Below are 13,206 nucleotides of genomic sequence, written 5' to 3'. Positions count from 1 at the left end.
AAGCTCCCCTCGCGCCCCGTTACCTGCCAGGCAGGGCGCGGCGGGGTCTGTGCGAGCCGCCCTCAGGGCCGTTTCCCCACTTGACACCGATGCTCAGAACCGAGCTGCGCTTCCGCCGCTACAGCCACCCTCCGCCTGATTGGCTCCGGTGGGCCCCGCCCACAGGGGCACTACGGCCCCAGCCCCCTGTCCTCGGGTGGCGATTGGCTGGGGCTGCGGCCTCGCGGGGGCTAGTGGGAGGCGTAGTTCTTATCGGGGGGTCTCGCGAGTGTGGGGCAGTGGTAGGGGAATGGGCTCGTGCTGCGGTTGGCTGAGCCGCGTGGCGGGAGGAGTTATAGGGCGGTGCCGGGGAGGGGCGTGCCCTGTGTCGCGCTGCTCCCTGCGGGGCCAGCGCAGCCAGTTGCAGGGGTTCCGCCCCCTTCCCGTTCTCCGGGTCCTTCGCCAGGCGCCGCCGCCGCGCTGTCGGGGGCCGGTGACTTCCCGGCGCGGCCTGGGGCAGCGGCTCCTGGGTCCGCCCCGATGTAGCACAGTCGCAGCCGGGACCGCCTGGGCCCAAGTCTCGTGTCCACAAGGCGTTTCGGGTCGAGACACGGCTGTCCCCTCTGCCAGAGGGGCGTCCCGGGACCGCTCCCAGCGCAGTTGTCCCGTTTCTCTCTGCAGTAAAGGAGGGAGACCCGGGCCGAGCCCGGGCGCATGGAGGGGTTGATGAGAGTCCAGGAGATCTCCTCCCGGTCTCAGATAAGCTCCCAGGTATTGCAGCCATGTAGGCGACTTATTAGTCGGGAGTTATCTAGCATTTGCCACGTGGGGAGCCACTCCGGTGTGAATTAGCAATTGAATCCAGGCAGGAGCCAGTAGATGATGAAGGCAACAGGTTAGGTGGCTACCTTTGGTTGGTTGGTTGGCTGTTTCATTGTAGTGCCATGCCAATGGGCACAGTCAACACTTGCAGGTCACTTAAGGTAAGTGATGAGTTCCTGCTAAACTGTTCACTTTATTGCTAGGTAGCCCCTCCACACACTGCAACCCCAAGCAGTTTGTGCTCACATGTTGCATCCTGCTCGGCACTTGAGCATTCATCTGTTTCTGGAAAGCAGACACCTGTGACTGTGCAAGATGCCTTGAAGACAAGAATCTTTCACTGTGATGCAAAGAATAAAAATAGGGAGATGACTCTCTTGGCTGTGTTTACTTGTATGTGGCACTTGAGGATAAATGGCCAAGTTGGCCTGGAGTGAGGGGATAAATATTGCAAATCATCCCTGGTCACAAACTAAGCTACTCATCTACTGTCCTTGCCATTGGTGTTTGGCAGGCTGATGTAACAATTCTTGCTCTCCTATTTTCTTTGCAGGCTGAGTACCAATCTTTTATTTGTTTGTCTGTTTCAGTTTGAATTTGCAATGCAGGATATTTAAAGTAAATGCTGTCAGTCTGGACTGAGCCCAAACAGCAGGACATGAGAATACAAAGGAAATCTAAGCCTCCTACCAGACTTATCCCACTTAAGTATTTTGGGGTAAGATTTCTTCAAAGGCCACAAATAGCATGTTTCTGAGAGGAAGTCCCAAATACTGTTGATGATCACAATTTAAAAATATATATTTTATTTGAACAGCTTTTGGTAGAAGGAAGCTATTTATAATAGGTTTCACTCCTGCTCCCCCTCCCCCCCCAAATGTAGGATGTTATGTTTGCTATGTCAGAAAGAGCATTTATCAAGTAGCCTCTAACCCTGCAGCGTTAGGTGTCATGGTTGGGGCATAAAGGCAGAATGTCCTTCTACAACTATTCCTTACCACTTGCAGGAATATCTAGTTGTGTTCCTGCTGTGTGCACTACAGACAGTGCCTAAGGCTTTACTGCCCTGCTGTGTGTGGGAGCATGGCGCTAACCTTCCTAGCAGGTGGGTATCCACAGCCAGCCCTTATCTCTGCCTCCAGTGGAGTGATGCTGACCTTTGCATACCCTAAAATGACCCTTTCCCTTGTGCTACCCACAAATGATTAGTCTCTTCTACTATGTATGATACAGAGTTGTGACTTGTAACATTACAAGGTGCTTCTATTGGGCTATTATAGTCAGGATGTCAGACAAATTTTTAGGCGCAAAATGTCCTGTAGCTCTAGGAAAGGAGGAGGTGTACAACTGAAGCCAAAATCCATCTGCCTCTTTCCACCCCGCTCCCCCAGTTGTGTAACACCACTTCCACTTCTAGGTCACATTTAGGCTCTGGCAGTAGGAACTATCGTATGATAGCGCCTGCCATAACAGGTCGGCAGCCCAGAACAGTTGTGGGGTTGCTCATCGAATCGCTTCTGTCCTCAGGCAGGGCCGAGGGGCCACTGACATCAGCTATACCCCCACCGCGGGGCTTCGCCGGACGCCTCCAAGCTCCGGCCCGACTCGGCTCCTCCCGAAGATGGCGGCCGGCTGGCGCTCTAGCCGCCCCGTGTCTCTATGGCCTGCGGCGGCTGGGGAAGAGCGGTGCTGTCTGGCTGTCCGGCAGCGGGGCGGAAGCGGAAGCGTGCGGCCCGGAAGTCGGGGAGCGACGGGCGGAGCAGGAAGGGAGCGTGTCGGACGCTCACAGGTGCAAGCGGCGTAGCAGCTCCGGGCGGTCGCGCGGCAGGTGCGATGCGTGGGGACGGGCCAGGGGGCCGCAGGGAGGTGCGTTTGCTTCGGGAGGGGTGGGGAGAACGAGCCCGCGTGGGCCGCGGCAGCGGCAGCGCCAGCCCCGGCCCTGTGCCCGCGGGCTCTGCGAAGGGGCCCTGGGGCCCCGCCGCCCCTTGCAAGTCAGTGGAACTTGTCCTCCACTCGTGCCCTCGGGGCCTTCGCCTTAATAATCCGTCACGGGAAAACAGGCTACGGAGGGATGAGGCAGCCACCCGAGCCGCGGCCCCGAGATCTCCTGCTGGCCCTGACCAGACTGCCAGCGTATCGATCCGGGAAGGAGGCTCTGTCCAGAAGGGCCCGGGTACTGCGGGGCCGCTCTCCTGTCCCTTGTCTGTTCATTTTCCAGCAGAGTTTCACCGAGCAGTGTCCACTGGCGGCTTGAAGTTATCTGAGGGCCAGCAAGCACTGTCTGATGCTCTCAGCTCGCTGTCCTCCCTCGCTGGGCTCACTTTGACCCTTTCACTCCCGTCCCTGTTTTCTTTTGTTTGTCCCACAAATTCAGTTGGCATGTATCCAGTAGCTCCCCCTCTGAAGAAGGAGGCTCACTGTTGCACTGTGGGCCTAAGGCCCATGTTCCCCATATGTGTCAAATAGGCCTGCTCCAGGCAGAGCCGTCTGCGTCCCAACTGCTCCCTCCAAATGTTTGTCCAGCCAGTGCTTTGCGGAGATCCCACAGCCTCTGTATCTGACCTGCTCTGATGCTGAGCCACCTTCTAGCCATGACACTGTGCTGCACTGGTATTTTTAAAGATAATTTCCTGTGGAAATAATCATGTGGGCCTTGGACTAGGAATGGGAACAAAGGGGTTTAAAGCACCACGGTGTCAGGCATGTTGCTGTATGACTTCAGGCACATCCCTTTATCCTCTTGCTTCAGATTCAGGTTCTGTAAAATAGAGATGGGATCCCTATCTTCCAGCAGTGTTTGAAGACAGATGTAAAGTACTAGGCCACTGGTATCATTTTTGATGTAATGGTTTCCTTCCCCTTTATGTCCAGGAACTTGGGCCCAAGTGCAGTTTAATGCATTATTGTAATTCTATGTGCTCTCCCCACTGCCTTAAGAACAAGTGCAGTGTTTGAGGTAAATATGTGGAGATCCTTTTTTCAAGTCTTAATGTGAGTTCCTTATGAAGGATCTAGTACAGAGTGGAAGCCTCCAATTGTTTTCTAGACTCTTATAGCTGAAGGCAAAGTAGTAATTGTTACTCCAGCCTTGCTTTTTCCAGCAGCCCTGTGAAGGTATAAATTACAGAGGAAGTCACTGTCAACAATTCAGTGATGCCAGTGTGCAAAATGGCAGTTTCTCCTTTTTTTTATGTGGTGCCTCTTGCAGACCGCAGTAGCAGATCATAACAGCAACAACTGCCTGTGGTGTATCAGATGGCAGGTGGATGTGGCTCATATAGGCTACAGACCAAGGGTGTGTGATCAGCCGGCTTACCAGATGCTGGCGTGCTGCCCATATCCACTTTAAAATATGGACTTTGCACACAGAGACCTTCCCTTGAAAGATTCTGCTTAATGTAGTGCTCCTTTTGTTGTAAGTTATTTTGTTGCCTTATTGTAAGCGCCCACCCCCCCCAGCACTCGTTAGGAAGAGTGGCACAATTCAAAATAAATAACGGTTACCATTAATATTTGACAAGTACATATTACATTCCATTTTCAGGGATTCTTAAAACACTTTGCAAATAACAGCACTTCAGTCCTGCCTATGGAGTTTCTGGCTTGATGCTTTTTCCAAATCAGAGAAAGTTATTTTGTGAAACAAAACTAAAACACCTATTTTCCCTTAACTCAAGGGAGGTCACAGTGCGTAAAGTCATCTTGCACTGAGTACAACCAGCCCATTCATGCTGCATTCCCCTCTGCCCTGGAGAAGTTGGAGAGCTACTAGAGAGCTCAATTCCTTCTTCCCTCTCCGGCCACTCTGACCTGCTTGGTTGTCATCCTTGAAACTTTGCTATCAGCTAACCAGAATAGCCCAAGCATAGTCTTAAGACATCCCAGGCACAGACCTGAAGGGTGCATCTTCATAACAAGGAGTTACTGCTGTGTCGCTCAGCGATCCATAACAGACTGTCGTCTGCAGTTCCAACGTGTTTCTCAGTAGCAGACAAGTTACTTTCTATTACATATCTGCACTACAAGGGTTTTGCTCCATCTTTCATGGGAGCATGAGTTAAGCATAGCTCAGGATCTTTATATGTACAACAGAGAATCATGTATTCTTTGTTTTAACTGGGCTCTGCAATCATATATAGATGGTAGGAACAAAAGTACCTAATCCTGGGAAGCTCTGTGCATCCTCAGTTTGTAGAATTCTTTCAGGGACTTAGTCAACAAATGTTAATTCTGCTTCCTTCTACCGCAGTGCAAACAAAGTGCTACAATTGCTAGCTGGGCTTCTTGCCAGGTGTTACGTAAAGCAAAATGTTCGTATTTTTAATTCAGTTACATGGCCATGAGATGAAGCAAGAGCAGTGGTGGACAGTTGTTAGTAGAATGTTAGCAGAAACTAAGTAAATCTTGAGTGGCATGAATTTGTTTGGCTTGGTGAAGGAAAACCTTTCCCAGCATAGAGAGCAGCATAAAGAAGTTGCAGAGATTCTAATGGGTTGGTAGTGTGTGATGAGTCCAGACATGCACTTTAAATTAAAATAGATATGCGCGCACACATGTGTATAATGTGCATATGTATATATATGTGTGCATATGCAAACCTTACATATGTATACGCACACTGAATGGGTAGTAGGAAGAATGAGCGCCGAGATGTAAGAGGCGTGCAGGTGGTACTATGTAAAAGCTTGTAAATGAGGGCAAGAAATTGGAACTATTGAAGAACAAGACAGGCTGGTTTCCTTGATCAGCAATTGAACTCAGGGCACAGTGGTAAGAGTACCAAAGCCTAGCCACTGAACTAGCACTGTCCAGTTTGTGGCCTGTGGGCTGTATGTGGCCCATAATGGGTTAAGTTGTGGCCCCCAGGCTTCTGCCCCACAACCCTTCCTCCTGCAGCAGATCACAGTTCTGCCCAACTCCAGACCACTGTCACTGCCACAAGATCCTGGCCCCAGAGCAGCTCCCTGCCCTGCCCTGGTCTGCTCTGCTCCCTGGCAGTGCTGCTGGGGCTGGTCTTCATGGAAACCCTGACCCTGTGCTGTCACAGCCCTGCTACTGCTGGGGTCTCCACGGAAACCAGCCACAGAGCCATGGGCAGGGGCTGCTAGGAAATGGATTTTGCTGCTGGTGCAATCCAACCTGCAGGCCAGACCTTGCTGACCCCTACGTAGAGGCTAGTGGTGAAATGACATTAATTCCAAGGTATGGACCTCCTAGCCTATGGAAATCTCTTCAGTTATAGCCCCATTCCACTTGACCATTGAGCCTTCCTAATTCAACCGCTAGAGAGAACTGTGAGGTTTTGCCTCCTTGCAAGTTTTATTAGTTTGCTGAATCCAACCTGCAAAGCTGTCTCTGTTAGACTTTGGCTCCCATCACCTTAGTATCTGACTTTGGTCAGGACATCAGCAATGTATCTCTATAGTGATAGGGGGAGAAGCAGGGGGACAGGACTTGGGACTATTACAATTCCATATCTAGCAGTCAGGTACCTGAACATGACCATTTTTCAGTAAACCGTAGAGCATGAAACTAGAAATGGTTGAGGCTTGACTGCAGCTAGGGAGTCGAATCTTTATAAATGTCTCTTTTTTAATATTCATAGGATTTATTCTGATTTGCGGATGCAGGCCATTGAATTCCAGTTGGTGCTGTTATATTTTTTGTTAAGGGTAGGTTTCAATGTTTATAAAATGAGACATGAAATGGCTGTTTCTGATGCACTTTTTCTTTGCTTTTAGGAATTTTCTATAAAATGGGAATTTTTATTGCAGTCCTTGGAATTTGGTTCAGCTCTTCTCTAGTTAAAGCGGATTCTAAAGCTGTGACAACATCTCTGATTACAAAGTGGTTCTCAACTCCTCTGTTACTTGAAGCTAGGTAAGTGTGCTTCAAGTAAATGAGGTTTTCATTTAGAAACCTGAAGATTAAAAATACTAGATTGTGTGATCACAGAGAAAATACAGTAAATGCCTCAAGAAGAGTAAGTGGTGCATATCAGCCTACTTCTGTCAACTGCATGTAAGCACTCGCATGTTGTGTTCCTGTTTGGCCTTACTGTGTTTCAGTATTGTCTTTGCACAGGCATGCTCTTATTCTTGGGCCAGATTAGAGGCTGGGTACATAGATGTTTTGCACCCTTCTTCTAAAGAACCCACTTTCTCTCACTGTTTCTCCATTGGATGCAGTAGCTCTGCACTGTTCCCTGCTACTTCCTGCTGTGCTGCCTGCTTGCCATCACCTCTGACCTCCTCTCTTACCCCCCATAACATTTAGCATAGCTGCACATGCCAAATACCATCCCATCTGAACATCAGGGAGCGATGTCACTCTTCCCAGGCTTATTTATAGCAGTAATTGTACAGTATGTCTGTGTCACAGACCTAGGATATGCTGGGAGGGATATCCCCTAGTATGCCCCATCCTGCCTGCAAGCAGCAAGACTAGAAATGTGCCAGTGATATTGATCTGGGAATATTCCTCTGTGATTGTCCTCAAGGCCTCTTATCTGGTGTGTGTGTGTAACAGGAGTGCTGACGACAGCCCTTAGGTGGCTTCAGTGGTGTATTTCTGGGTTTGGAGTTAGTTGACAGGGGATGATTAGTAGCATCCCAGCCTATGACATGCTGGGGATGCAATGTAGGCATGCCCCCAAAGGCTTGTCAGATTATTGTGGATTCTATAAGAAAATTTCCTTGGACTATATGTGCTTCCCATATAGTGTTGCATATATTTTGCTTTCTTGTCTCTGCTACACAGGTGTTAAGGAAGTGCCTAAAATTAACTGCATAAAGTTAAGTTTCCAGGACTTCAGTTTTAGTAACTTGACCTAGAGAGAGGATTTTATTATATCTGGAGCAGAAGTGTCAAGCATGGGGCCCACAGATCAGATCTGGCCCTTAGGTCTCAGACCAGTGCCATGCACTGCATGCATATGGGGATGATTTACGAAAGACTCGTGGAGACAAAGGAGGTTGCCTAGAGCAGAAGGATTCTGTTAGATAGTGAAAACAATCAAGGAAGAAGAAAACTGGCAGTAGGGAGACTCCATGATTGACAGGAGAAGCCATGTGCAGTACGTGGGGGAATGCTGGACTTTTACCTGATCTCAAAGACTTTTGCTTCCTTGCAAACACACACTTCCTTGCTGTAGCTTGTTCACTGCCCAAAGGGGGAGGGAGAGGGTGTGAGAGGGAATGGGGCTGGGGTAGGCACTGACCAGCTGGACCGGTGTGGGGTGTGGGACAGAGTTGCAGACAGCTTGTTCGGGGAAGGGGGGTGGCTTCTCACCACTGCGTTGCACCCCCAGGGCAGACATGAGGTGCATGTGCCCCCTGGACTTGTGCATGGGGCAAGGGTGGGCTGCCCATTGCAGGCTTGGGGCCAGAGGCTGCACTGGCTTCTTCCCAGCAGGGGGGCTGGGCCAGGTCTGTGCTCAGGTGGGTGGTGGTGCTGGGAGGGGTGGCTACAGGGTGTGCTATAGCCACCCCAAAGTTCTCCATAGTCGCTGCCCCCCAGCACCACCACTGCCTTCCTGGCCCCGCCTACCCTGAGCACAGCCCTGGCCCAGCCCCTCCATCAGGAAGATGCTGGTGCAGCCCCCAGCCTGGAGCCTACAGTGGACAGCCTGCCCTTGCCTCACACACAAATCCGGGGGGTACATACACCCCATGTCTGCCCTGGGAGTGCACAGAGTGGTGAGGAGCCGCCCCCCTTCCCATCCTCTGCCCCCCACTTCCCCAGACAAGCTGTCCATGACTCCGTCTCACACCCTGGCCCATTCTGGCTGGGTAGTGCCTGCCCCAGCCCCATTCCCTCCCTCACTGGGGGGACCTCGATCTGCCCTCCCCGCACCCCCATGTCCCTTCCCCACTATAGACTTACCAGCCAGATGCTGCTCTCCAAACTGCTGGGCTGCACATAGGCTATTGGATTGGTATCGGTCAACATTGCGGGTTAATAACTGGGCATCAGTATTGGCCAAAAAATGTTTTATCAGTGCACCCCTACTTTTTACCAAAGCAAGAATCGGTATAGAAAACACATGGAAAGAAGGTACATTATGTTCTTATCTGAGTGCATATCCAGCTGAGACTAAAACCTCTAAAACCTAAACAAACCATTCAGTGGAGGGAAAGGGAAAAGTGCATGAAAAATACTGTACCTTTGAAGTCTGTGGATGGAGGTTAGTCACAATAGACCCTTCATTATTTCACAGTAAGATTTAACAGAATCATCAGAATTGGAGTCCTGTTAGTTTCCTCCACAGCTGAATAAATCTCCCTTGTCAAGTTGCTTTTCCTGGGATTTAAGCCAAGGTTGTTTTTTTTAATGGGTGTCTGAAATTAGATTCCTGATAAAGATTGAGAATTTATTGTAGACACTAAAATTTGAGTTTTACATAAACATTATCAGGAAAGTTAAATCCAAACCCAGACTCATTAGCTGTTATCCCCAAACCACCTCCGCTTTTCTTACGTTATTAATAATCATCAAGGCAAATAACACTTTGAACACAAATCTGTGCAGATATGAGCTATAATGCGATTCACATTAAAATAAACCTTTTGTCTTGTTCAAAACAATTCCTGTTAAAAAAATGTAGTATGGGGATGTGGAGATATCTGTTCCCATAAAGCTAAGGCAGCAATTAGATAAATGTTGTTTTTCAGTTGTAAAAGGTACAGTAATTTACTTTTAATGCTCGTCAGTATTTTTGTGGACACTTCCCAGGCCCTGCTGGCTCTGTTTTCATGCATACCATCTTTTTATGTATTCCATCCAATCATTTGCTCTTGGGGTTGCTAAATGAAAAATGGATTCTCTTGTCATTGATTCATTGAGACATTTTTTAAGCATACGAAATCAGAAAAGTTAGTGTATCACTGAAGAAATGCATCTGCTTAAGACAGCTGTCCCCTATATGCATCGGAAGAGATCTTTTTAGAATAGGAAGTTTTCCAAAATATCTCTTCTGATGTTTTCTCTGATTAGCTTGAACTATAGTTAATGTCTGATGTAACCCTAGTATACAAAGTTCTGGTCATACCTGTCATTTTAACTACCAGACTTAACCCCATGGCATCACTGGAAATTCTAGTGTAGATAAGGCTTAAAATGTTTCCAATAGGTCGAAGTTCTGGTTTAGAGTATACTGTACTGTATTTATGTACTTGTAAGTGGCTAGTACAAGTATTCAAAGTTCAGCTATATTGAGAGCTATAATGGGAGGAGAATGACTAAAGATGGCACATGAAGGCCTATGCATGTAGAGTGCAGTTATTTTTAGAAGCTACAAAACCCAGCACACCAGCAACCATCATCTTTGAAACGATGCTTGTCACATTCTCTGATTCCACAGGAGTGCTGTAGGTTGCCTATATTGGGCTTTTCAGCAAACCGAATCTGAGCAACCGGCAAATGACAGAGATTCCTCAAAGACTTCTTTAGAGTCTCTGAGCAGTATTTGTATCTTAATGATTGGCTCACTTTTGGTCCATGCAGAGAAGAAAGCTCTTGCTCAGGAAATCCTATCAATTTGTTTGGAAGATGAGCTTTAATTTGGAGAAAAATAAAAGTAACCCTTTGTCATGACCAGATTTTCTGAACACTCTTTCCTCTCTGATGTAGAGCTCACTGGGAATATTCAGACAATAAATCAAGTCCCCCATGTGCTGCCCATAACTGGGCCAAAGTACAGTAAAGTGACAGCTGGCCAATCTTCTGTCTCTCTTGCTGCCACTAAGAACCCAGCTACAAGCGGACCTTAAAATAAACAGAGTCCAGTCAGTTTGAGTCTACTACTGCTTGTGAAAATGGGCAAAAAGTGCTGCAGTGGAGCTATTTATCTCTGAAAATAATCCAAAGAAGTAACATAGGGAGGGGTATAGATCCAGGAGCCTGGTGTGGGAGGAAAATTAGCTTCCATATTTGCTTGTTCTAGGGCAGAGTTCTCAAACTAGGGATCGCAGGCAACTTAAAAGGGAGTTGCAAATTTCTTCTCTCTCCTCAGTGGGGCTGCCACCACCATCTAGCTCTCCATGCCACTTCCACTGCTGCTGGGACTTCCGCTTTACCCCCTCCAACACCCTCCACTCATCGAGCAGCTGCTGGGGGACCCCTTGCTTCTCGACTGGCCGCCAGGAGTACACCAACCAAAAAGTTTTCTGAAGGCCAATTATTAACTACTTTTTCTTACCCTAGAACAGAGGTTCTCACACTTTGTGATACCACAACCCTGTAAAATAATACATAAATTTATGTGCAAACTATGTCCTTTTCTCTCAAAAATTATTTTAAAAGGGACAGTATCTAACTGTTTAACATTAAGCATTCACATAATGGTGCTGTAATTCACTGCATAAATGTCTTTCCTATAAATATATTTCTTAGCTAGCAATGAGGGACAGAAGAAAATATCTACATACATACATCTGTGCTTGCAGTGTTCATGGATTGGCAGGGTTAATAGTAAGTGTCTTTAAGCTTTACCTCTGTGAACTTTTAACAGACATTTGTCCTGACCTGCAACTGTTTTTGGTTCAGCTTCTTTTCTGGTAATTAAGATAGGTTTGCTGATATTGGTAGCTGTATCAAAGGGATTATGTACCTGGATGAGCTTGGTAAAATTTTTAGTATTTTAATTTGAGGGAAAATGTAATAAAATTATCTGTCTCCTAAAGGTGTTCTTTCCTCCTTTTCCCCCCCTTTGTCATCAGTGAATTTTTATCAGAAGAAAGTCAAGAGAAATTCTGGAGTTTTGTTGAAGCTAGTCAAGATATTAGATCATCAAGTCATGGAGGTAAACTTTGTAACTTTGTTTTTGCTTAAGGTTAATCACCATGAACAATAAATAAGCAAAATCTCTTGTTTTATTGTGGCTGCAATAACAAAATTGGAAGAGAATTCTGTTTGAATACCTGTCAGATCACAATTTGAAGAGAGTACTTAATTGTATAATTGATACAAACCAGCATACAATCCAGAACTGTGCCTTTTCTTTGTTGGCTTGTATCATACCATCAAATATAAAAACATTGTAAATGGTTTCTTTCCCTCCCTCTGTGTTTTTTGAGAACACAGTTCCCATTTTATAAATAGTAAGTACATGGGAGCCTTTTAAGTGCAAATCCTCACGCTTGGGGACTCAGTACAGTTGCATTCATACAAGTCCTTGTATGTTGACAGTGTTCACTGAAATTAATGTAGATCCAATTCTAGCATTGAGCTTGAACAAAAATGGAGGGGACAAGGCTTTAGGTTTACAAATTAGCTGTATTAATGGTCCATTTAGTGGAAATTACAACTGTATGAGTGTGGCTTTTAATTGTAAGAGCATAGTATGGAAAGCTAATGATTTGTGCTCTGGCTTCACAGGTAATAATTATTCTTCCTATCATGCAATGCTGAAAATAGCCAGCCAGAATCTGTCACCCCTGCAGAAGAACTTACTGAAGTTTTCCTTGTCTCTGCGTTCTTATTCTGCTACCGTCCAAGCTTTTCAACAGGTTTGTATGGACCAATGGAAATCATTCCATGGCTTTTAGAATCTTCCGTGGGATCCAGGATGAAAGTTAATACTCTGGCATTTCTTATGAGGTCGGAAAAGCCTTGGACCTGAAAGGTGTTCCATGCAATCAGATCCCACTTTGAGCTCTGCTGTGTAGAGCAGATTGCAGAATCATAGGCTTTAAAGATACATGCTGTATATAATTATAGTATCGTTTGCAGCTGTTGATGTGTATTGGAGTTATTTTGTGAAAAAACCTCCACATTTAAAATTTGTGGCTTAGACCATAAAAAAAGAACAAGGTATTTTTTAACACTTGTTTTCGATGTAGTAAATGCCTGTGTTCTGAATTCTAATCAAACCCTCACTGGCATTGAAAATTAAAATTACTTTTGAGGTATAAAGCTAATTATAATGCTTTAAACATTGTGTTGGGAAGGTTGCACATATGGAAACCTACGAAGACTAAAGGTTTAACTTTTCTAGCTTTCGATTTGTTCAGAAGGATTAAAAAATTTCCTGCTGCTTCATCTGTTTTAAAAAACTGTTGTAAAATCTGTTCTGCTGAACATACCAGTAGGGTTTGGAAGACCCAGAAACATTGCTTGAAGAACCTTCACATTGAAGAATCTATATAATGTTCATAAAACAACTAGCTTTATTACAGTTGACTTGCAGTACACTTGACTTGCAGAATTTTTTTGGTTATTTTCATTGTGGTATCTAAAGGCTAACTTCTTTAAAAGATATATTTGGGTTTGTAAATGATGGAGTAGATAAAGAGGTAGCTGTCACTTAGCAAACTTAAATGGTATTTGAATCAAAATTATTGCTGTTGAGAAATGGTCAACTTTAACTTACATAGTATTTGTCAAACATGCTACTTCCTTAGCTGT

The 13,206-nt window shown here is 46.3% G+C and overlaps 2 protein-coding genes across 6 annotated transcripts in view; one reads left to right on the top strand and one right to left on the bottom strand.

Moving 5' to 3' along the window:
- SAP130 (Sin3A associated protein 130) overlaps positions 1–142 on the bottom strand; it is a 38,683-nt gene extending 38,541 nt beyond the window's left edge. For all 3 annotated transcript variants that reach the window (XM_019503715.1, XM_019503718.1, XM_019503716.1), the window contains exon 1: positions 24–142. The gene's annotated coding sequence lies outside the window, so the exon portion shown is untranslated. The remainder of the gene's footprint in view (positions 1–23) is intronic.
- Positions 143–2,445: 2,303 nt separating this feature from the next.
- The window catches only part of UGGT1 (UDP-glucose glycoprotein glucosyltransferase 1), an 89,804-nt gene continuing 79,043 nt past the window's right edge, over positions 2,446–13,206 (top strand). For 2 of the 3 annotated variants that reach the window (XM_019503713.1, XM_019503712.1), the window contains exons 1-4: positions 2,446–2,629; positions 6,543–6,681; positions 11,520–11,602; positions 12,178–12,308. In XM_019503713.1, the coding sequence (XP_019359258.1) occupies positions 2,461–2,629; positions 6,543–6,681; positions 11,520–11,602; positions 12,178–12,308 (522 nt within the window). In that variant the 5' untranslated portion in view covers positions 2,446–2,460. The remainder of the gene's footprint in view (positions 2,630–6,542; positions 6,682–11,519; positions 11,603–12,177; positions 12,309–13,206) is intronic. The other variant, XM_019503714.1, reaches the window with a different exon arrangement.

The sequence above is a fragment of the Gavialis gangeticus genome, unplaced genomic scaffold (assembly GCF_001723915.1).
Source record: "Gavialis gangeticus isolate Ggan-Ray unplaced genomic scaffold, GavGan_comp1, whole genome shotgun sequence".
NCBI lineage: Eukaryota > Metazoa > Chordata > Crocodylia > Gavialidae > Gavialis > Gavialis gangeticus.
This window is presented reverse-complemented; position numbering and strand designations above follow the sequence as displayed.